The sequence below is a fragment of the Mustela putorius genome, unplaced genomic scaffold (assembly GCF_011764305.1).
Source record: "Mustela putorius furo isolate JIRA1106 unplaced genomic scaffold, ASM1176430v1.1 tig00003942_pilon_pilon_pilon, whole genome shotgun sequence".
NCBI classification, from domain to species: Eukaryota; Metazoa; Chordata; class Mammalia; order Carnivora; family Mustelidae; genus Mustela; species Mustela putorius.
In genome coordinates, this window is record NW_025422087.1 from 4,308,843 (window position 1) to 4,333,839 (window position 24,997).

Consider the following 24,997-nt stretch of genomic DNA (forward strand, 5'->3'; position numbering starts at 1 on the left):
AAAATGACATAATAAATTGTGGAGGCAGGTCTGGGTACGTCCAGGTCTGGGTTATTTCTCTACTCCTCCATCCATGGTCCTTGGCCTTTCTGACGAAGATGATGTGAAGATGAGGATCTGTGGCCGGCATACACAAGGAAACGGCGCTGTGCTCCCGGACAGAAGAACATGCTGTCCTTATATCGCTTGTGCTCAGGTTACCCATTCTGCCGGGGCCAGCTCTGCCAGCAGGTCCCACGAAGGCTCAGCTGCAGCTGAGAAAGCTCAGAGGCTCTCCAGGTCACCTCTGTGGCCCAGCTGCATGGAAATTAATTAGAAGCAGACCACGTCCCCCGTGGCTCGGGTCTCAGGGATGCCGAAGTCATTAGCAGCTGAGTTCGGCTCCAGCTTCCATCTGTGTCCTCTGAAAAATGTGTTGGGGCAGGAAGAGGCGGGCAGACTGAGTTGGTGGCTGAGGAGGCTAAAAGTTTAATTCCCAGATAGTTTGTCAGAGTCATTGGGGTGCAGTGACCCCCCAGAGACAGGGTGTTTTTCATCAAGTCAGAAGCGGCAGCAGTGTGCTGATTCCCCTGACCACTGCAAGGAAATTCCCTTTCCTGTAATTGCGTATGTCCTCCCAGGAGCACAGGGGGTGGTGACCATAGCAACAAATCAGCCAAATATTACTTTGTTCCCTTTGCCTTTTGTGAAGCCTCCCTTGCCACAAACAACTTGTGTTACCGTTTCAATTATAACTAGCTCTTTTCCTTCTTTTTCTCTCTTTCAACTAGGTCTAGGATCAAAGAAAGAAGGACAGAAAGATCAAGATGTTAACAAACCTGCTGTTTCATCTCCTAAGAGAGCTGTGACTTCAGCCACCAAGCTTCATTCACCAGGTATTTAAGCAATATGATCGGTGCCATTTGGGGAGAAGGCTTGGACTTGTAATTTCTTTGGTTCACGTGTCATTAATAGAGCAGTGCCAGCCCATGTGATGTGTGTGATACGTTCCAGAGCTTGACGTAACTACACTGGTGTGTTCTGACTCGAGATGAAATGAACCAGCTGTTGGCATCATCATCTGGTTCACGTTGGAAAAAAAAAGAAATGTTACCGTGCTACTTTTAAGTGGTAGAATCTTCTCGTGTAGGAGTATCTGCTATTCCGACAGCATGTAGAAATAGTTTATAATCGAAAAACAGACTGAAAATCTAACCTCCAGAGATAATCATATTTTCTAAAAAGAATAAAAATTGAGAAACAACAGATATCAAATACTTGCAATTTCATCAACGGAAAGCATTTATTTACCTTTAGAGATGAATAAACTAGGTAACATCATTTGAGAGTTGAAAATCATTCATATCATGAAAATTCATATCGTGAGGCATTACCCCTTTGCAGAACAGAATGCAGTCTAACGTCAGAATGTTTTCTGTAGGCACAAAAATGTAGCAATAATAGCAGCTACTGTTTGAGTTCTTACTGTAGCCCAGGACACTGGGTACTGGTCTAAGCTCTTTAAATGTATTAATTTATTCCATGCCTGCAAGGCCTGGGACAGGCATGATTATTGCCTCTCCTTTTACATGCGAGGAAATGGAGGTACAGAGATTTTCATTAATTTGCCCAAAGCCACAGGAAATAAATAGTAGAGACTCAATTAGATTCCAGCCACTCTGAATCCCACAGCTGCATTCTTAGTCACTACTCTATTAACCAGAAAGCCTGGAGAATAGAGAACTAGCTAATATTTCCGGTTAATTGAAAATATACAGGAAAGAAGCCAAGCCCCACGGTAGAGGGTCAGAAGACAAAACTATGTGCCTAAATAGGGTGAGAGGTTGGCGGGGAGGAGGACCGTGTATACATCTGAAATTTCCAAAGGGCCACACTCTCACTGGATGAATTAGGAAGAAAAAGAAAATTCACCCATAGGACGAGCCTAGTCTCTTGTATCTTTGGCTCTGAGAGAAGGTAGGGAAGAGAGACAAGTTCTCCATTAGGGATTCCTCACCCCCAATCTGCCCTGCCTCAACTTCAGAGCCGAAATCCATGCTGCCACTGTGGTCTGAAAATTCAGTTTAACACGCTGTAGCTCTTGTGTGCACACAGCAGAATAAAACGTAAACATCATTATACACTCAAGGAAATAAGCCACCGAGTAAGGTCCTTCAATTCCAGGGGCCGAGAGTAAAGGTATTGGGTAATTTTTAACTTTGTTCAGTCAAACTATATGTGCTAAAATTTCTAGGATAATCAATAAAAGAGAGCATATAGCTCTGAACCAGTAGAGAGGGAAAGGTTAGAATGAGGGGGAAAATATTTCAGTCAATGAGAGTGAAGGCGAAAAGGCGAGAAAGAAAAAAGAAGGCTAAAAGGAAGGAAGGGAGAGGGGAAGTTGGAAGACAGAGCAAGACCTGAGAAATGAACTTAGAGAGGTCATGATGAAGGTCTGTGAACTGAATTCTCTAGGTTAAATCAAAAATTTAGATTACCAGCCTGGATTCCCTTATTGAACAGTCAAAAAGTATTTATTAAGTGCACGGTATACGCTGTGAAATCCAGCTTTAGACTGCCTACAAAGTACACACCTAAAACAGAAGAATATTGAAAGGTTAAACATGAAATATATTTATACCAAGTAAATATTGAACAAGGGGAAGTGTGCAGTGTTACAGTTTCAAAGAATCTTCCATGTGGTATAATTAATAAACCACACATTTGTAAAGCATACCATTTGATACATTGTGACACGAATGTACATAGACCATCACCACAATCCAGATAGCAAACATGTCTGTCATCCCAGAACGTATCCTTGCGTCCTTATGTAATCCTGCCCCTATCCCTCTGCACCCCACAAAGGGAGGTGCATTCTATCTCTATACATTAGTTTACATTTTCTAAAATTTCCTATAAGTGGAATCATGTAGTATGTGCTCTGCTTTTCTCTGGCTTCTTTTATTCAGCATGATTACTTGCAGTAGGCCATTCCTTTTTATTGGTGAATAAAATTTCAGTGTGCAGATACCACAATTTATCCATTGACCCATTAGGGCACCTTTGGGTTTCTACCCCAAGGATTTGGGTATTGTAAGTACAGCTGCTCTGCTTGTTTGTACAAGTCTTGATAGGGACATCTGTTTTCGCTTCTCTTGGTAAACATCTAGGAGAGGAATGCCCAAGTCATATGGCAGTTATTTGTTTAAACTTTTAAAAATGTTGAAAGGTTTTCCAAGGTGGTTGTACCGTTTTATATCCCCAACAGTAGTGTGTGAGAGATCTAGTTCCTCCACATTTTTGCCAGTATTTGGTATGGTCAAATTAATTAAAGGCATTGTAATAGGTATGAAGTGATATTGCCTGTGGTTTTAACCAGCATTTTCCTAATAACTAATGGTGTTATGATGTTGAACATCTTTTTAGTTTATTTGACATCTGTATATGTTCTTGGATAGAATATCTATTCAAGGGGCATCTGGGTGGCTCAATCAGTTAAGTGTCTGCTTAAGTGATATCAGCTCAGGTCATGATCTCCAGGTTGTGAGATCGAGCCCTGCTTCAGACTGTGCTGGGCAAGAATCCTGCTTAGGATTCTCTCTCTCCCTCTCCCTCCAGCCCCTCCACTCCTGCTCTCTTAAAAAATATACATCTATTCAAGTATTTTGCATTTTTACTTGGGCTGCTTTCCCATTGTGTTGAATTTTGAGTTTTTATGTGCTTGGGATACAATTTTTTTCAGCTACATGATTTGTAATCTTGCCCCACACTTGTTTTGCCTTCTCCCAGCAGTGCTTTTGAAGAGTACACATTCTTAAGTTTCCTGAAGTCCAACTGATATTTTTTTTCTTTTATAGACCATGTTTTTGAGGTTATCTAAAAAATCTTTGTGTCACCCTAGATCACAAAGATTTTCTTCGACATTTCTTTCTGAAAGATTTAAAGTTGAGACACCTAGGTGGCTCAGTCAGTCAAGCATCTGCCTTCAGCTCAGGTTACCATCTCATGATCCTGGGATCGAGCTCCACATCGGGCTCCTGATTTCTTTTACTGGGCTTCAGCTGGGTTTAGCTAGCTGATATCATTAGTTCAAAATCTTTCTTCTTTTCTAATGTGTACGTTTAGTACAAAAAAAATTCCCTTTATTCCCTGCTTTAGCTATAGTCCACAAACTTTGATATATTGGGTTCCACCTTCATTGGATTCAAACTGTTTTCAAATTTTCTTTTATGATTCCTTCTTTGCTCATGATTATTTTGAATTGTGTTTGCAGATATCTGGGACTTGGCAGAGACCTTTGTGATTTTATTTCTAATTTAATTCCACTGTGGTTAGAGGACATACTTTGGAGGACTTGAATCCTTTTAAATTTATTGAGACATGTTTTATGACTCACAACAAAGTCTGTCTTGGTAAATGATTCATACAGACTTAAGAAAAATGTCTATTCTGCTGTATCTGTGTGAAGTGTTCTACAGATGCCATAGGTCAAGTTGGCTGATGGCATAGTTCAAGTATTCTATATCCTTACTGATTTTCTGTCTACAGGTTCTATTCATAACTGAAAAAAGCTGTTGAAATCTTAGAGTGTAATCGTGGGCTTATCTGTTTCTCATTTCGGTTCTATCATTATCTGCCTCCTGTGTTCTGAAGCTCTGCTACTAGGTACATACACATTGAGGATTGCTTATCATTTTGATGAATTGCCCCCTTTATCATTAGGAAATGAAGCTCTTTATTCCTGGTAGTATTTTTTTCCCCTAAAATCTACTTTATTCTGTATTAGTTGTGCACTCCAGTTTTCCATTAGTTCAGCTTGGCATACCTCCTTCCATACTTCTCCTTTTCATCTGTTTTTTCTTTATATTTAGGGTGGTTTCTTACAGCATGTAAATGGCTCCTTTATTTTTTCTCCCATCTGAAAGCTCTGCCTTTGGTGTACATATCATGTTATTGATTTGATTGGGATGAAGTCTACCACCTTCCTGTTATTTTCTATCCAATTCACATGTTCTTTTTTCTTTTTTTCCCCCTTATTTTACTGCCTTCTTTTATATTAACTGAATATTTATTATTCCATTTGTTCCCTTTATTGATGAATTAGCTCTCTGTATCTTATTGAGTTATTTTAATGGTTGCTTTAGGCTTCATAGTTTCTATCTTTAACTTTTCACATTCCGGCTTGAAGTGATATTGTATCACTTCACATATAGTACAGTTGACTCTTGAACAACATAGGCTTGAACTGAATGGGTCCACTTATATGCCAATTTTCTTTTCTTCAGTAAATACAGTACTGTAAATGTATTTTCTCCTTCTTATGATTTTCTTAATTTCCTTTTCTTCCCTCTAGCTTGCTTAATTGTAAGATTACAGTATCTACTACGTATAACTTACAAAATATGTGTTAGTCAATCAATGTGTTAATCAATGTCATCGGTTAGGCTTCTAGTCAACAGTAGGCTACGAGTAGTTCCGTTTGGGGGGAATCACCAGAAGTGATATATGGATTTTCAACTGCATGTGGGATCATTACCCCTAATCCCCATGTTGTTCAAGGGCCAACTCTAAGAATCTTCCAACTGTATGCTTCCGTCTCTCTCCTTCTGGCATCTGTGCTGCTCTCAAGCTCTCAAACCCTTTCCTTCCACATGCACCATAAACCTATACTACATTGTTGGTTATCAATGCTGTTTTCTTTCAAGGAGATTTAAATAAGAAAAATGTCTTTTACCAATATCCTTGATGAACATGGATGCAAAATTCTCAGTAAGATACTAGCTAATTGGATCCAACAGTACATTAAAAAGATTATTCACCATGACCAAGTGGGATTTACTCCTGGGCTACAGGTATGGTTCAACATCCACAAATCAATCAACATGATACACTATATTAATAGAAGAAAGGATAAGAACCAGATGATCTCTCAATAGATGCAGAGAAAGCATTTGAGAAAATACAGCATCCTTAACGCAATAAAAACCCTCAACAAAGCTGAAGTGGAGGGAACATATCTCAACATAATAAAGATCATATACAAAAGACCCTCAGCTAATATCATCCTCAGTGTAGAAAAACTGAGTGTTTTTCCTCTAAGGTCAAGAACATGACAGGGATGTCCATTCTTTTTTTTTTTTTTTTTAAGTTATCTTTTTTTTAAACATCTTAATTTAATTTTATTTTTTTCAGTGTTCCAAGACTCATTGTTTATACACCACACCCAGTGCTCCATGCAATAAGTGCCCTCCTTAATACCCACCATCAGGCTCACCCATCCCCCCAGCCCCCTCCCTTCCAAAACCCTTAGTTTGTTTCTCAGAGTCCACAGTCTCTTGTGGTTCAGCTCCCCCTCTGATTTCTTTCAATTCACTTTTCCTTTCCTTCTCCTAATGTCCTCCATGTTATTCCTTATGCTCCACAGGTAAGTGAAACCATATGATGTCCATTCTTACCACTGCTGTTCAGCATAATACTGGAAGTCTTAGTCTCAGCCATCAGGCAACAAGAAGAAATAAAAGACATCCAAATTGGCAAAGAAAAACTCACACTTTCAGTCTTCACAGATGACATGATACTCTATGTAGAAAACCCAAAAGGCTCCTCTAAAAAAATTGCTGGAACTGATATAAGAATCCAGCAAAGTCGCAGGATATAAAACCAATGCACAAAAGTCTGTTGCATTTCTTTACACCAATAATGAATCAACAGAAAGAGAAATTAAGGAATCAATTCCATTTACAATTATACCAAAAACCATAAGATACCTAGGAATAAACCTAATCAAAGAGGTGAAAGATCTATACTCTGAAAATTACAGAACACTTATGAAAGAATTGAGGAAGACACAACAAAATGGAAAAACATCCCATGCTCATGGATTGAAAGAAAAAATATTGTTGGGGCACCTGGATAGCTCAGTGGGTTAAAGCCTCTACCTTCAGCTCAGGTCATGATCCCAGAGTCCTGGGATAGAGCCCCACTCAGCAGGAAGCCTGCTTCCTCCTCCTCCTCTCTCTGCCTCCCTGTCTGCCTACTTGTGATCTCTATCTGTCAAATAAATTTAAAAAATCTTAAAAAAATATTGTTAAAATGTCTATACTACCTGAAGAAGTCTACACATTCACTGCAATCCTTATCAAAATAACACCAGCATTTTTTCACAGAGCTGGAACAAACAACTCTAAAATTTGTACAGAAACAGAAAAGATCCCAAATAGTCAAAGTAGTGTTGAAAAAGAAAACCAACCTGGAGGCATCACGATCCCTGACTTCAAGCTTTATTACAAAGCTGTCATCATCAAGTCAGTATGGTACTGATATAAAAACAGACACATAGATCAGTGGAACAGAGTAGAGAGCCCAGAAATGGACCTTCAACTCAATGGTCAACTAATCTTCAACAAAGTAGGAAACACCCCAGGGAAAAAAAGAGTCCCTTCAACAGATGATGTTGGGAAAACTGGATAGCAGCATGCAGAAGAATGAAACTGGACCACATTCTTACACCATACACAAAAATAAATTCAAAATGGATGAAAGAGCTAAATGTGAGACAGGATTCCATCAATATCCTATAGGAGAACACAGACAGCAACCTCTTTGATCTAAGCCACAGAAACTTCTTACAAGACATCACTGGAGGCAAAGGAAATGAAAGCAAAAATGAATTTTTGGGACTTCGTCAAGATAAAAACCTTCTGCACAGCAAAGGAAATAATCAACAAAACTAAAAGGCAACTTACCAAATGGGAGAAGATATTTGCAAATGATATATCAGACAAAAAGCTAATATCCAAAATCTATAAAGAACTCATCAAACTCAACATCCAAAAAACAAAAAAATTCAGTCAAGAAAGTGGTAGAAGATATGAACATTTTCCAAAGAAGATATACAAATGGCTGAGACACACAAAAAAATGCTCAACATCACTCATCAGCAGGAAAATACAAATCAAAACCACAATGAGATACCACCTCACACAGGTCAGAATGGCTAAAATTAACAACTCAGAAAACAGCAGATATTGGTGAGGATATGGAGAAAGGGGAACCCTCTTATGCTGTTGGTGGGAATGCAAACTGGTGTAGCCACACTGGAAAACAGTATGGGGTTTCCTCAAAAAATTAAAAGTAGAGCTACCCTATGCCCCAGCAATTGCTCTCCTGGGTATTTATCCAAAGGATACAAAAATAGTGATTCAAGGAGACACATGCTCCCCAATGTTTATAGCAACCATTACCCCAATAACTAAAATATGGAAATAGCCCAGATGTCCATTGACAGATGAATGGATAAAGAAGATGTGGTATATATATACAATGGAATACTACTCAGCCAGAAAAAGAATGGAATCTTGTTATTTACAATGACACGGGTGGAACTAGCATGTATAATGCTAAGTGAAATAAGTCAGAGAAAGACAAATACCATATAATTTCACTCATATGCAGAATTTAAGAAACAGAACAGATGAATATAGGGGAAAGGAAGGAAAAATAAGATAAAAACAGGGCTGGAGGAAACCATAAGAGATGCTTTTAAAAAATCTTATTTATTTGTTTGAGAGAGAGAACACAAGCATGAGTTGGGGGGGAGGGGCAGAGGGAGTGGGAGAGGGACAAGCAGACTCCCCACTCAGTGGGGAACCCAACTCGGGGCTTGATCCCAGGACTCTGAGATCATGACCTGAGCTGAAGCTTAACTGACGGAGCCATGCAGGCTCCCCAGAGACTCTTAACTCTGGGGAAGAAACTGAGGGTTGCTGGGGGGGTGGACATGGGTGGTAGGGTGGGATAATTGGTGACAGGCATCAAGGAGGGCACTTGAAGTCATGAGCACTGGAGTTATATGCAACTAATGAATCATGAAATTCTACCTCTGAAACTAATAATACTCTATATGTTAACTAACTTGAATTTAAATAAAATAAAAATAAAAGTAAAAGAATCATAACTAAATTTCAAAAGAACAAAAAAATGTGTCTAACTAGTAACTTTAATAAACCATTGCTATTTAAAAAAAAGAAAAAATAGCTAGTTATCAAGCTAAAAAAGGACTTATTTATCGTAAACAGAAATAGTAGAGATTATTTAACCATGGTACACTACTTGTAGAAATTAATAGCTGAAATTTTTTTTTAATTATTTATTTATTTATTTATTTCTTCGACAGAGATCACAAGTAGGCAGAGAGGCAGGCAGAGAGGAAGAGGAGGAAGCAGGCTCCCCACTTGAGTAGAGAGCCCTATGCGGGGGCTCAATCCCAGGACCCTGAGATCATGACCTGAGCCGAAGGCAGAGGCTTTAACCCACTGAGCCACCCAGGCGTCCCCTAGCTGAAATATTTTTTAAAAATATTCCAGCAAAAGAAAAGTTTTAAAAATTTGTTAAGCAACAGTTAGATCAAGTTAAAAGCAAATAAAAAATATCAGAATATCCAGAAAAAAAAAAACAAAAAATGAAATTGGATATAGTTAAGTAAAGTTTAAATTTTAAATATGAAAAGAGAACAATAACAAAAATGTATCTCAAAAGGAAACAGATTAACATACATATTAAATTTATATTACTAATTTATTTTACTTACTAATTTAAGTAAGATTTGTTTTATTTAATAAGTTTTCATCTGGGGAAGTTCAAAAAAAGAAAAAGAAAAGTGTTATTTTGGATTTACTCACATAGTTCTCATTTCTGGTGCTTTTTGTTCCTTTATGCAGATCCAGATTTCCATCTGGTATCATTTTTCTTCTACCTAAAGAATTTTCTTTGTCTTTCTTGGTGGTGGATCTTTTCTGGTGGTGGAATCTTTCTGTTTTTGTTTACCTTAATTTCTCGTAAGTACTGTCACTTTGTTCAGAATTCAGGTTAGCATCCCCCCGTCCCGAACTATTTAAAGATGTTTTGCTGTCTCCTGGTTTGAATGGTGTCCAGTGAAAACACACTGCTATCCTTATCACTGTTTCTCTGTTCATAATTGTCTTTTTCTACTCTGGCTCTTCTGAAGCTGTTCTCTTAATCACTGGTTTGAGCAATGTGATTACATTACCCCTTGGTATCTTCTTTTTCTTGGTTTTGTGTTTGAGGTTTGTTGTGATTCTTAGAGCTGGAATATACAGTTTTCACAAAATTTGAAAATTATTGCCCATCATTTCTTCAGAAATGTTCAGGCCTAAGCCCTCTTCAGGGACTCCAGTTGTACAAACTTTAGGCCACTTGAAGTTGACCACAGCTTCTATCCAAAGATAACAGTGTTCATTTATTTTTAAGGTTTTATTAATTTATTTATTTGAGAGAGAGAGAAACCCAGAGAAAGAGAGAGAGCATGAGCCAGGGGAAGGGGGAGAGAGAGAGGGAGAAGCCAGCTTCCTGCTGAGCAGGGAGCCTGACACGGGACTCAATCCCAGGACCCTGGGATCTCCACTTGAGCTGAAGGCAGATCTTTAACTGACAGGCACTCCAATACTGTTCATTTCTTTCAGTCATTTTTCTCTGTGTGTTTCATTTTGGAGAGTTTTTCTTATGGTATACTTGCTAATTTTCCTTTCCTTCTTCTTTTTGGAAATAATAACACCTATTTGTTTCTTCTACTGGTCACAGTTCTGTAGATTAGATACCCAGATCTGGTGTGGGTGGGTTTTCTGTTGAGAGTATCACAAGGGTGAAATCATGATGTCATTTGGGCTAAGTTCTTGACTGGAGGCTCTAGGGAAAAAATCCACTCTCAAATGCATTTGGGTTATTGATAGAACCACTTCATGACAGTTGAAGGACGGAGGTGTCTGCCTCCTTGCTGGCTGTCAGCTAGGGACCATTTTCAGCTCACAGGGCCCCTGACAGCCACTATTCTACTTTCTGTTTAGTGGATTTGTTTATTCTAGACATTACATAAACATTGAGTTGTGTAGCATGGAGCCTTTTATGTTGATTTCTTTGATGTTGCATAATGTTTTTGAGGTTCATTCATGTCAAAGCACGAATCAGTATTTTATTCCTGGTTTGGGCTGAATAACATTCCATTACGGGGGTATATCACATTTGGTTTACATTCATCAATGGATGGACATTGGGGCGGTGTCCAGTTTGGGGCTACTCTGAGTAATGCTGCTTTGAACATTCATGTTAAAACCTTTCCTTATGTCATGTCTACATCTACTCTTAATCCCATTCTGTGTATTTTTCATCTTAGACATTTGAGCTTTCAATCTCTAGAATTTTTATTTAGGCCTTTTAAAAAAAATCTGGTTTGTCTGTACTTGACATATTCAGCAGTTCTGCTAGCTTCACGAACATATGGAATGTAGTTACAAATAACTGTTAATCATCTGTGTCATTTCTTGTGGGCTTCAATTGATCACATCTCTCCTTATTATGGGTTATATATCCCTGCTTATTTGCATGCCTGAGGATTCTTTCAGATGCCAGACATTCTAAAATTTTCCTTGTTGGCTAGTGGATTTTTTATATTCCTGTAACTATTCTTAAGCTTTTATTCTTAAATAAAACTATGTTACTTGGAAGGAGTTTTGTTAGGCAGGTTAACGAGGGATCAATCCAGAGCTAATTTTACTAACTACCCCTCTAGGTGTTCAACCTATTGCTCATGAATTATGAGGTTTTCCACTCTGGCTGATGAAAACAGGAACAGATTCTGGACCACCATAAGGTCACAGGAATTATTCCCTGTAGTCCTTTGTGAAATTTTTTTCCTTGGCCTTGGATACTTCCTTCTCAGTCATGCCCTTGTCCGAAAACTCAAGGGGAGCTTCTGCACGTGTCCACAGTGCTCTCTCAGTGTTGATGTTCTCCTCTGTACCTTCGGCTCCGTGAGCCCTCCACTCCATTTTCTCAAGTTAGGGAAACCACAAGGTCCCAGCCTCATTCCCTGGTCTTGAAAGTCACTCCAGGAAATTGGCTGATCATCTCCTTTGCTTTCCAGCTCAGGGATCTCTGTGCTTCATTGCCTAATGTTGATATCTAGAAAACCACAGTCTTATCTATTTTGACTGAGGGTTTTTTTTTTTTTGGGGTTAATTTCAGATCAGAGGCTAAGTTTGATCCTTCTCATTCCATCTTGGCAAAAAGCAGTTCTCTATTTTAATATAAAATTTTAGCAATGTTATAATACTATTAAACCATGATTTTTAACCCTTGGAGAAACACTCACATTTACCATGATATTTGTACTTCTTATAAATAATAAGAAATTTCCTGAAAATGAGAATATTTTTATGTCAATTTTTATTTTGCCTGGAGAGTGGATGATAGTGACAAAGTTTTCATAGTTGGCTTTGGAAACCCTGATTATAACTTCCTGGGGTTTTTTAAAGTCCATTTATACATCAGTATAGCAAAGAATCTACGCCTTCCGCGGAAAGGGAAATGAGAAAGTCTCCTTTCTAGAGCATTACTGGTTGATACCCATTTTAGTCATTCCTGCCCTCACTCATGCTCAGAACTGGCTGGAAGGAATTTTCCTACCCTCGCGCCATTTGCTGCCCACCTCCCCCACCACTCGCCAACCTCAGGGAAACAAATGTCAGAACTAGATGGGAAAATAGTGTCCTACCTGGCAAAATTTTCCGGAATAAATTTAGATCCATTTAAGAAAAATAAAGCCTATCCAAGACCATGAAGAACTGGGCACCTGTGCTTCCTAAGGGGTCTGCTGGTGCCTGTTTGCAAGAATCAGATTTCCTTTCTGCTAGGACGTTGGCGAAACTCATGAAGTGCTTTTTCCTTAAGCCAGGAAGTTATCTATCCAAGTTGCGTCCTATCATTCTTATTTACAAGGGTTAAGGTCAAGGGCCTTCTCAGATGTTGTAAATAGGCAGATTCCAGTGCTGCCTGTTTGTTTACCATGTCAGTTAAGCCTCCAGCTTTAAGATTAAACCACATTTTTCCATCCATTAGAATCCTCTAGATAGTGAGCGGGTGGCTGCGGATGAATTTTTAATATTCTCTTTCCATTTTCAAGGGCTGCGTTCTCCCCAGTGCTCTGCCTTTGCACGCAAACAGCTTGCATTCACCTTTGTGAGAATTTAAGGTTACTGGCTTTTTCCTCTGAGCTACCAGTTGTTGCTGGGATCATCACAGATTCTATCTGCCCCTAATCAGAGTTATTCAGCCAGTAGGATCTCTGAAGAGGAGTTGGGATTAGGGGGAGATTGAGATAACGGGAGGATGTTCTGGATTTAGAGTATGCCCCAAACCTGTGAGATCTGTCAGAGATGACAGCAGTGTGCTGACGTGGGAAAAGCCGAGGGCACGGAGTTAGAAATGTGGAATCCAGACGCAGCAGGGTCCCCTCTGACCATGGATGACTTCAGGTCAGGGATGGGGCCTCATTGCTGTGCCCTCCCCCTGGGGCTTACTACACAGGTCATCCACAGAGTAGGTGTTCAATAAAAGCAGTCCAATATTTTGCTTCCCCACAAAACACAGACATGAAGTGTGCATATGAAATCAGCTCTCATTTGTAGGTCGTGGCAAGACACTGGTCTAGGTGTTTCTGTTCATATAGTTCATGTCAAAGAGTTGCTGAGGGGATAAGCCTCATGAAGAGTTAGGAAGACTACCAGAACCAGTCAGTAAAAAACTGGTTATTTCTAATCTTTTCCACTTCATTTAAAGACTCCAAAACCATCAATAAGCCTTATTTGGAAGGTCTATATTCATTAAATCAGCTTCCTTGTTCAACTGAGTGGAAATCAGAAGGCTATTGTAGGAGACCAATTCTTGGGAAAGAGACCAAACACCTGGGAATAGGCTCTGTCTGACTGTGGTGAGAGGTCAGGGGCATGCCTTCAAAACTTAGAAACTTCAGCCACCCTGGAAGTAATATAAACACTGCAAGGAACCGAAGGAGATGATAACAAAACCTTCCAGCACCTGAAGTGTGCTCAGGTGGCACAGCATATCCTTCAGTTAAAGCATTTCATTGGCTCTTCCAGAGACACATGGCTGTAGGAGGTCAAAAGTAAGGCACCATCCGCACATCCCATCACAGGGCCAAGCATGTGCTCCGTGAACTCCATGGCGCCACTGCCCTCTGCAAGTTTTCTGTCATGTTCCCTTAACTAAGCCTCACTTCCAAAGCCAATTGGCATCTTAGCTCCATTATGTGCTGGCTTTTAGGAGAAGACAGTAGAAACAAACAAAATTCTCCTTAATCTTTAGTGAAACAGGTGAAGCTGGCTGTGTGTCAGTCATTTTTCTTTCAACATAAGTTCTCTGTCTCCAAGATAAGTTCTCTAGTCGATGAGGCCATGCAGCCGTCCTCACGTAGCGTCCTGGGAACAGTATGACATGTGGGTGGACAGGAAAGTAAGTGACAGAACAATACTTCAGGGAGTTAACTATAGAAGTACTTAACACACATTGACAGCACAAGGAAGAATACTGGTTCTGGCGAGGCCCCAGAATGCGCTACTGGCAATGAAATGATTATTGGTTCTAGACAGACTTCTCGCCAATCCATCTAGAAAATGGCAGGACCCTTTTCAGTTAAAGCTACAGACGACTCCACAACCAACCTTGTGTCTCTGGGTTTCCTTCCAATAAGACTTAGCGCCGGGGCCTGAGTCTTAGTCTGTGCTGTTGGCGGCCAATGTGTTGCTGGCCAGGAGTCCCTAACAAAGATTTGTTTCACAAGGTGTCAGAAAGCTGCAAATCTTACACTTGGTATGTTGATACCAAAAGCTGATGTTCTCAGGGGAACATCTGTCTTGGCTCATTTGGTGGCCCCATGAGTAGAATGTGGACTGAGTGTACTGGCGTTCAGTAGAACACGGGACTTTTGAACGTGGGAATTAAAGCAATATCACAATAATACTGGTATCAGTGAACACCAAGAATAGGGTTCACCAAATCCTTCTGTATGTTGTCCATTCATCACTGAATATCGTTGCTAACCCAATACTAATGCTAATGATGAAAAGAATAGTAATAATAATAATAACAGGATAAAAATCTGACAGCCAAAACCACACAAAATGAGTGCTTACAATATGCACAAATTCAGAGATGATTTTATACGCTGTAGATTGCAATTAGCTGTAATTCACTGAGCTAGAAGTATCTTTCATTATCTCTTTTAGATTTCTAAAAGATATGCCTTCTATTACACATGTATAAGATACATATTATGGTGTAGGGCACCTGGTACCCCAACACATTAATTAAAACACTGGAGTGTTTTATAAAATCAGCTCCACCAGTAACCTGGAAAACAGTAATCATGAAAATATCTACCTTGGGTCTTAGGCTATGTCTTTGAGTTTAATGCAGGCAGCAGTAAAACCTCACACATTTCATTGATAAGTATTTTTCTTTTGTTATCAGTATTGAGGATATCAGGATGGAGCACATATTAAAATTCATTTGCCTGCAACGTGCAAGTGAATTTTCTGGATTATTATGTATTCCACTGGCATAAAGATCATTTTAAAGAGGCATTAATTTCACATTCTACTACTTCATTAAGCCATAATAATTGAAGATATGCCATACGTGAGCTTGCTTTTTACAATCTCTGATGATTTCTTAAGAAGAGGAAGATTTAATTAAAATTAGCACAGTTGCCATTAAGTTAACAATCAGAAGAAGTGTTTAGATCAGTTAACCATTTTTTGCCCTTAAAAGATAAGGGCACTGAAGTGTTCAATAGATTAAGCCTGCTACCCTTGTCTCTCAGTAGATCGGGTACCCAAGTGACCATTGTCTGATTTATTTTCTGTGTTACTCCTGATATTTTGGAGGGACTGGAGAGACAAAAGAACTTTTGAAATATTAAAGTTTGTTTATGGCTCTGTGCTCAGTGACCACATCATGTTCTCTACTTGAGGAAAGGAAGGAATGTTCTTGGGGAATAGAGGTCCTCCGTCCCCCACCGAGGCTTTCTGTGGGTGCCAGGCTGGGTCTGAGCCTCACACCGGAAGCACGGGGGTTCTGAGAGAGACTCTCGCTCACCCCCCAAGTCTTTGACCATTTGACCTGTGCACTGCGTATCAGTGAGCTCTTCCTAGGGGCCTTGCTTTACCTGCCCCCCAACCTTCCACCTAATTAATAGTCATTCTCCTTAAACATCCCTTACCCCATCCCCAGCACTAGGTGGAGTTTCTGGTTCCTTCCTCTGTGGCCTCCCCACACCTACTGTTTTCCTGGCAGGAGGCAGACATCAGAGGACTTGTGGGCCGTGGGAAGGAAGGAGCGCTTCGTTTTTACTTCAGTGGAGCACAACAGCAGGGAGGGGTACACACAGGTCAAGGATTGCTTTATTTATTTATTTTCCTTTTGACGAAAGGTTAAACCTTGTTTTTTTTTTTTCTTTAATTAATTTTTTATTATGTTATGTTAGTCACCATAGAGTACTTATTCATAAAGATCATTCTGACTATGGTGCAGGGAAAGATGAGAAGAAGCAGGGCTTCCCAGTAGAAGGTGGAGGTTATGGGGGCTTGGACTGGACCTTTAGCCCTGGGGTGGCGTGAGTGAACACGTGGGGGGAATATCTTGGAGAACACTGAGGCTGTAGGAATTTAAAGTAGAAATCCCTGGGGCAGAGGTTATGAGAGGTATGGCTTGACTCATAACCAAGAGAGGGTCTGTAGAGCAATGCTAGCAAGCGAGGGAAGGGAGACGCGTGGGCATTACTCCTGGATGCCCAATTCAAAGGCCGCTAGGTTCTAATTCGGACTTCAAGCTGGATTGACTGACTTATTTCCCATAGACATTTTTATAGAGTAATCCCCTTGAAGGAGAAAAGCAAAAAACCTCAAAAGTCCAAAGAACAGAAAACAAGAACTTGCCTCCGTCTCTCTAAGCAGACCTAGAAGAAATGCAGCGAGCTGGAAGGAAGCTGACCGTTTTGTCTGTTAATCTTTTCCTAAGTGTGAAACTCTGAGCTGAGAACCACATAAATGGAGGAAACTTTGGAAGTCCATTTCTGTTTTTTCTTGTCAGTACCCAAATGACCAACCTTCTCAGCCACGTGCTCTGAATGAAACTTCTGTACCCAAGAGCTTTTGTCACATTTGGGATGAATGTTTTTTCACGAAGCAACTGTTTGTGGTTTTGTTTCTGTTTTTTCTCTACAGGATACCCCAAACAGAGGACTACCGCGCCCCGAAATGGGTTTTCCCCCAAGCCAGACCTGCAGAACCGCGAAGCTGAGCGACAGCTGGTCCAGAGGCTAAAGGAGAGGTGCCAGCAGCAGGCCCGGCAGCTGGGCTTCGTGCAGGGGGAGCTGCGGAGAGCCGTGTGCGGCTTCCAGGCGCTCGCCGTGTCCACTCAGTATTTCTCCAGAAAGGTGAGGCCATGTTCCGGGAATGTCGAGGGGCTTTTTGCTGGAGAAGAGGGTGGTGATGGTGGTAGTTGTGTGGGGGGGTGAAGGGGGGGAGTCTTAGTTTGGGTTTAGGGTTAGAGAGCGATCTGATTTTCAGAAGGTCATACAAATCTCCAGCAGCAGTATCTAACGTCCTGGAAGTCAAGTTTATACGTATGTGTGAGAGAAATCGGTCTGGGAAGAATGACTGAGTAACCGTGATTTCAAAAGGGAAAGTTTTGTAAAACAACAACAAAGAAGATATAAATGAATGTTTTGAAGGTGAGATCTTGGAAGAAAACAGAACATGAGATTGTCATTTTAGGGACGAAACGGCCAAATTCTAAAATTTCCTCACATTTCAAATAAAAGGGAGGCAGGACCACTGTGCTGTTCCACCATAGCTGTTGGAAGGAGATGGAATGTGCCAGGTCTGGGGGCATCGTGACAGAGGAGTTGGGGCCATGCTCACGGTGTTCACGGAGCAGCATGGGGTGGACAGCACCCTCTCTGCTCTTTTGGTTTCTCTGAAAATGCAGAGAGCTGATTCCTTCTCAGCAGAGAAGTTGTCCAGAGGCTCCTGGAGCCATCCACACACTGAGTCTGTTATTAGCCATGATGTAGCTCAGCTTTCCCATTAGTCGTTGTGGAACAGAGGTTAAGGGGAGCCTGGCGTCTGAAGGAATGCATTTGTGTTCCAGCAAGAAATAGCCAAGGCATGTTTGGGGGAGAAGATGAACATTTACCTTCGAGGTTTAAACATTATGAGTCAGCATGTTAAAAACCCATAAGGCATTCTGAGTTTCATATATGGACCTTCTGGTAACTATAAATGGGAAGAAGTAAAAATACTTTGCAAATGCTTGTCTCCAAATAAGAAAATGAGCTAGCTAAGTGTCTGGCTACTTTAAAGAAGAAAAGCAGAAGAATGTTAAATAGCCCTACATCCCTGGTGTTGTTTACCACCTGAACACTAAAGTATGGAGGACATCCTATGCACCCCCATCCACCCCTCCCAGTACAGAAGCCTGCCTTGCTGTGGTGGTTGTTTTCTGTTTCGCTTGAGACTTTCAGCAGAAAGACACAGTTAGCAATTTGTTGGTGTAGTGAAAGACAAGAAGAACAGAATTCAGTTTTACCCATAGTTTCAGCCTTTTTCCCAACCATGATGTTCACAATGAATGACCACTTTGAATTGCATACCTTCCTTTCCGGCAGGTATATCATGGGTGCCAGCCTTGAAAAGCTCAGGTCACTCTACACCCAACCCTGTAAGAATTAAAATTACAGGCACATTTTGGAGGGGCCAAGGGCCTGACTTGCTATGGTTCATATTGAGCAGTTTTCTTATGAGAGAAAGAGAGGCCTATCTTCTGTTCTTTAGCTTGATATGTATTTTCCTCTGACTGTCACATCTTTAATAAAGAGAAAAGAATGAGGTTGTCCATCAAGGGTCAGTGATAACATTGATGTCATTACTCTGCTCTTCTGTTACTTCTACACTTGTCTTAACAAATCCTTTTTTAAAAAATTTTAATGCCACTATAATTAACACACAGTGTTACATTAGTTTCAGGTGTATAATATAATGATTCAACTCTTCCATACATCACCCAGTATTCATCATGTAACCAATCCTTGAGAGATGTTTCCATGGCTAGACATATCAACAGACATTGCTATAACATATTGGTAATACGTGCTGTGTTCCCAAGTTGGAACTTTTGGACCCCATTTATGGCATTATGGCAGAAAAGAGAGTTCCTGGGCAGAAATCAAGGGTTGGTTCCCCATAGTTAAGTAGTTCTATGACCCGGAATATTCCTTGTTGGCCCATGGACCAAGAGTTTTATTTTTCCACAGAATACACATGGCTCTTAAATCAGAGACCACAAAGGTCTAGCAGGTGATTTGTAGGCATCACCTTCAGACCTCCCTACTACTCGAGTTGCACTCAGCATGACATTTCAGCAAGATGGATGGAAGACATGAATTTCATGTTCTTTTCAGTAAATCACAACCAGCAACCCCAGACAGGCCTCCCAAACGACCATGGCATTTCACCTCCCACACAGCGTCGTGTGCTTTTCTGTCTTTCTGATCTCAAGTCTCTCCCCAGATAAACCCCAGAACTAAAAATGGGCGTGTTAAAAAAAAAAAAAAGTCTGTAATTGAACAGAAGTGGTTTCCACAGAGGCTGCCATGTGTCCTACATGGTTAAGATGGTTGATTTGAGAATTTGCCCGGTGGTACCAGATTAGACCAGGAGGTGGGAGGTGGGGGTGGGAGCACCTAGGAAAACAGAGGCACACCTCCATAGCCAGCTTGAAAAGGCAGTATCTCTTTTCTTTTGTGGTTAGAAGGCTCAACCATGTGTCTTGGAAGTCTGCGCCTGTATTATTTCTATACCGTAGCAGATCTGTCTGTAAAGCATGGCATGGTAGAGAGGGCATGGGACCAGCAAGGAGTCAGCTCTCTCTTCGCCTCTGTTTACAGATGAGACCTTGAGCAAGTTACTGCCCCTCTCTGAGTCTCATCACATCACCAAAAGGAGTAATATCCTTGCCCTTGCTCCGGCTCCATTAGCTAAGTCCCCTCTGACTGGTCATCCTTGAGTCTATGTTTCCTTAACTTCAAATATGGTTAATAATGCTTCACAAGGTTATTGTGAGAATGTCATAAATGAATGAGTGAAGTTACTTCAAATAATTATTGAGCAAAACCTTCTTTTTGAGTATGAGGAAATCTGACAAGACTGTGCCCTCAAATATTTTACTCTCAGTTGAGATGAATAAGACCTAGACTAGACCTACAAAGCTCTTCTTCTTTTGCTATACTTGTTCATAAAGAGTTTGGCCTGGAGTGTACTTTAGGATGGAAATAATTTTCAAGTCTAGCTATTCAGCTGCTGCTCTGTATGTTTTTCCAGAATGTGCTGATACCAATAAGGAAGTATTGAGAGTAAGTCTCCGTGTATGTGAAGTCCCTAGAAAAAAGGAGATAGAAGCCTAGATAAGAATCTTCCATTCCGTCCCCATGCTTTACAGCTCCTGGCAGAGCAGCTGTGAAAATTGTCAGCTGGGAACAGCCTGAGCCCAGTGTCCAGGGATTCCAAGCTGCCACATTGAGGTGCTAACAGCAGCCTCAGGCTTGCTCTGGTTCCAGGCAGCTCCGCCCCTGCGGCAAGGCATCGTCCTCACCACAGGCCAGACAGATCTGCTGAAGTCTGTGGTGCCAGACCTCCGGGTGGTGTAGTAATGAGCATCACTCTCGGACTCTGCACTTCTTACGGTCAAGTTGAATGATTTTTATCTTTTTCTTGCTGCCTGGTTTCCGGGAATGCTACTCTTTAGCAGCCCCTGGTGGCCAATCCGGGAAATAATCCAGATGACGGTCCCTTGTTAAGTGGTGCGCCTTGCCACGTACCATCAGGTTTTATACAAGTTACATCTGAGGGTGCATTTATCTTATTTTTAGTAAGATTTATTATATTTTTCAGTATTTTTCAAATTGACTTGCATCATTTTTATCTTTGGCTTTATAAATGTGATAGTAGATGATGGGTTTTGTTTTTTTAAAATTTAGTATTAAATAGTTTAGGCATAAAAGAGTTGAAAACTAATGTCAAACATTTGTGTACTATATAAGCTTATAATAAAACTCATAATGCATCAGCCTTCTTTTTCCCCTGTACTATATATATATATTGCTTTTACTGTTTGACCTTATATCAAACAACAATTTTAAATTCAAAAGGGTAGAAAGCACAACATCTGAACACCCATCATCTATATTTAATACATATTAACATTTTGCTATATTCACTATTCACTTCATCTTTGTTTCTGTTGTTAGTTAGGGTGTATATTTTTAAATATAGTTTATATATTTCAACTTCAGCATTTCAACTCACTTTTGTTGGTAGATTTTTATTAACGCTGTTTCTACCCTATGAATGTTTCCGTGGAGGATTCAACAAGTAAAAGGCAGGGGCACCTGGGTGGCTCAGTTGTTAAAGGTCTGCCTTTGGCTCAGGTGATGATCCTCCGGTCCTGTGATCAAGCCATGCATCCGACTCCCTGCTCAGCAGGTAGCCTGCCTCTCTCTCTTCCACTCCCCCTGCTTGTGTTCCCTCTCTTACTGTGTCTTTCTCTGTCAAATACATAAATCTTAAAAAAAAAAAAAAAAAAGCAAAAGGCAGAACTCCTTAAAAAGAATATCACTCCTGGTTATTGACCATCTCCAATGTCCTACACACTTTAGATATATTTGATATGTATATATATGTATACATAATATAGCATATTTTGTAAATATGACAATATATGTAATATGCTATACATAAGATACATAGGACATAAAAGTGCCTGGGTGGCTCAGTCAGTCAAGTGTCTGCCTTTGTGTCCTGGGATCAAGACCTGCATCGGGCTCCCTGCTCAGTGGAGAGTCTGCTTCTCCCTCTTCTTCTTCCTCTGCCTGCCATTCCCCATTGTGGTCTTTTTCTCTCTCTGTCAAATAAATAAATAAAATCTTCTGGAAAAAAAGATATAATATATAATTATATATAATATATTTATAATATTTATATTATTATATTATATAAATATTTATAACATTTATATAATTTATATAATATATATTATATAAATATTTATAATATTTATATTATTATAACCCTCACAACAACCCTGCCTGGTCTAGATATGACAGGTGAGGAAACTGAGCCTAGGGAGATTATGTAGCCCTTCCAAAGACCACATAATTAGGGGCCCCTGGGTGGCTCAGTTGTTAAGTGTCTGCCTTCAGCTTGGGTCATGATCCCAGGGTCCAGGGATCGGGCCCACAGGCCCTGAGCAGGGAGCCTGCTTCTTCCTCTCCCACTCCCCCTACTTGTGTTCCCTCTCTCGCTGTATGAAATGAATACATAAGATCTTTAAAATAAATAAATAAATGAATGAATGAATAAATAAAGACCACATAATTAGAAAGGGATGGGAGCCACGATACCAGGACAGGTTGTTCCATATTCAACACCCATGTTTTTCCACAAGATTATGTGCTATCTCTTTCTCTCCCTCTCTTACCTTCAAGATGCCTTTATTGTAATTAAGGAGAAAAAACATAATTAGAAGAAACAGAAAGTGCCACAGTTATCACAAAGCTAACACTTATACAGGATGATACCAGAAAACTGTCTAAGGCAATATTTAACCTGTTGCCATAAAAAGGGGATTATGTGCACAAGCGCAAGCCCAATTATTGTGAATGGGAAGGCCACTGTGAGTGGTCTAAGAAGCAGACTTGGAAGAGCCGGGATGGATACGGGTGGGATTCTAGATGGGTAAAGATAACGGAAGAGCATATGCATAAGGGGGAAGGGGACACTCAAAGTCTGTTGTCCTGCCTCTCTTTAAGCTCCTGGTATATTAATGATTTATGAATAGGGACCTAGGCACTCAGGAATCATTTCCAAAATGCGGTAATTACTCTGTAACAGGTCAAAAGCTCCTCATCAGGAAGACCACCCAGATTCATCTTTATGCTCCAGAGCACCTGGCTTTGTTGTTTGGTCAGAGTAGGGTGTGGGCTAAGGGGAGGAGAAAAAGACGGGCAGAGCATCCCTCCATAAAATAAATGCTTGCTGGCTTTGGCCATTTGCTACATTCAGATTTTAAAACCCCGGGATTTATCAGGATAAATGTCTGCCCTAGAGCTCCAAACACAGGGGAGAAGCCATTATATCCTCCAGCCAAAGGATTTTGTATTTTAGAGACTTTTCCATTGAGTGGAGCTCTCAGAGCTGAATCAGCATTGAAAGCAGTAAGCTCTTTGTTGCTCTCTAAATCCCAAAAAAACGACCATTTAAATATAGTGTTTGGTGTCCCTCTCCTTACAGATAATGCTCTGTGATTATCTTCTCTTCCCTTAATTTTACCTTGACTAAAGAAGGTTTAGAGAGACTGCAAGCACTTCTGATGATCCTTCAGCATGTAACTAGTGGGATATGCTAGTAAATTAGTATATGGACGGTTCAGTGATAGCTGTTCTGGAAGAATGTTATGTGTCACCAAAGTAAATGTGGCTACAGTACTTTCCTGGGACAACAGTGAATATTTGCTTTTACTTTTATGGTTCTAGCCTAAGGAAATTCTTAGCACAGCCCCCAAACTTCAATATATTCCCAGTATCAAAAGGTAGAACTCCCAACCAAGCCAAGTAGCTCTTTGAAGTCATAAGAACCCCTGGCCTAAGATGTCCATGATGGAAAACATCATGGTAGGTAGAAAATAAAATTTAAAATTGCAAAGTCTTCTCAGCTTTTTCGGAAGATACCCAGTACTGGTCCCTAATAAGAGCTTCACTGATAAAATCATAACTTTCATAATAAGGAAATAATAGCTTGCATTCCCAGCAACAATGTAAGAGGGCTCCCCTTTCTCACTGAGGGTTACAGAAGGAAGGGGGCTGGAGGGATGGGGCAACCAGCTAATGGGTATTAAGGAGGGCACGTGTTGTGATGAGCACTGGGTGTTATATCCAACTAATGAATTGTTGAACACTGCATCAAAAATAATGATGTACTATATCTTGGCTAACTGAACAGAATAAAAAGTAAATAAATAAATAAGGAAACAATAGATATTTGACTAAGGCAGAATTTGTTCCCATTCAGTTCATCTTTTATACTTTGTCATAAGTAGTTTCCTTTTTTAAATTAAATGATACCCCTTTCGAATACAGATGGATGCCAAGGGAGAAGAAAGATGAGTTTCATTTGCTGCTTTTGAAAGGAAGAAGTTTTCCCCAGTGCCTGGTCAGCAGTTGGTTAAAGGTGTTCTGTAGTAAAAGTGCATGCCTTTAAAATATGTTGAGATCCAGAATTTGGTGTCATTTTCCTCTAGGCCAGGGAGGCAGCAGAATCAAGTGGAAATGGCACGTCACAAGGCCATGCCACTCAACTGATCTAGACCCATGCCCTCTGACGGTCTCTGCTTCTGTGTCACTGGAAATTTATTTAAAAATAAATGAATTGCTATAAGCATCCCTCCAAGTAAAAGAAAGTCAAAGGAATGATAACTTTATTTTTTAAGGTTTTATTTATTTATTTGACAGAGACAGCGAGAGAGCAGGGGAAGCTGCAGGTGGAGGGAGAGGGAGAAGCAGGCTTCCCGCTGAGCAGGGAGCAGGGCTCAATCCCAGGACCCTGGGATCATGACCTGAGCAGAAGGCAGGCTAGCTTAATGACTGAGCCACCCAGGCACCCTGGAATGATAACTTTAATGGAGCAATACTGGCTTGGGAGATGGGAGATATGGGTGCCTCAGCTCCAGACTCTTTCCTGTGAGAGAGGAGTTTGTTAACTTTTCTGAATCTCAGTTATTGTTAATTGTTTTGAGATTTGTTTATTTATTTACTTGGGAGAGAGAGAAAGCTGCCTAATGAGGCTGAGCCCTCTCCTTGCCTCCTTTTGACATCTGTCTGCTTCCTGAAAGGGGCAGGTGTCATGGTGGATTGTTCTGTGCCTTTCCACCAGGGGCAAGAGTGGGGAGCATGGACTTGCGTGAGACACCTGTTGCCTGCAGAGAGTAATGCTGAGAGCCTCCCTCTATGGCTCGCATTCTGCCTCTTCCTCAACCCACATACAGTCCAAATTATGTCCCATTACAAGGACACTTCCCTGTCCACCCTGAC

The 24,997-nt window shown here is 40.5% G+C and overlaps 1 protein-coding gene across 2 annotated transcripts in view; it reads left to right on the plus strand.

Moving 5' to 3' along the window:
• MTUS2 (microtubule associated scaffold protein 2) overlaps nt 1-24,997 on the plus strand; it is a 567,457-nt gene that overhangs the window by 412,852 nt on the left and 129,608 nt on the right. For both annotated transcript variants that reach the window (XM_045069540.1, XM_045069541.1), the window contains exons 7-8: nt 771-875; nt 17,079-17,290. In XM_045069540.1, coding sequence (XP_044925475.1) covers nt 771-875; nt 17,079-17,290 — 317 coding nt within the window. The remainder of the gene's footprint in view (nt 1-770; nt 876-17,078; nt 17,291-24,997) is intronic.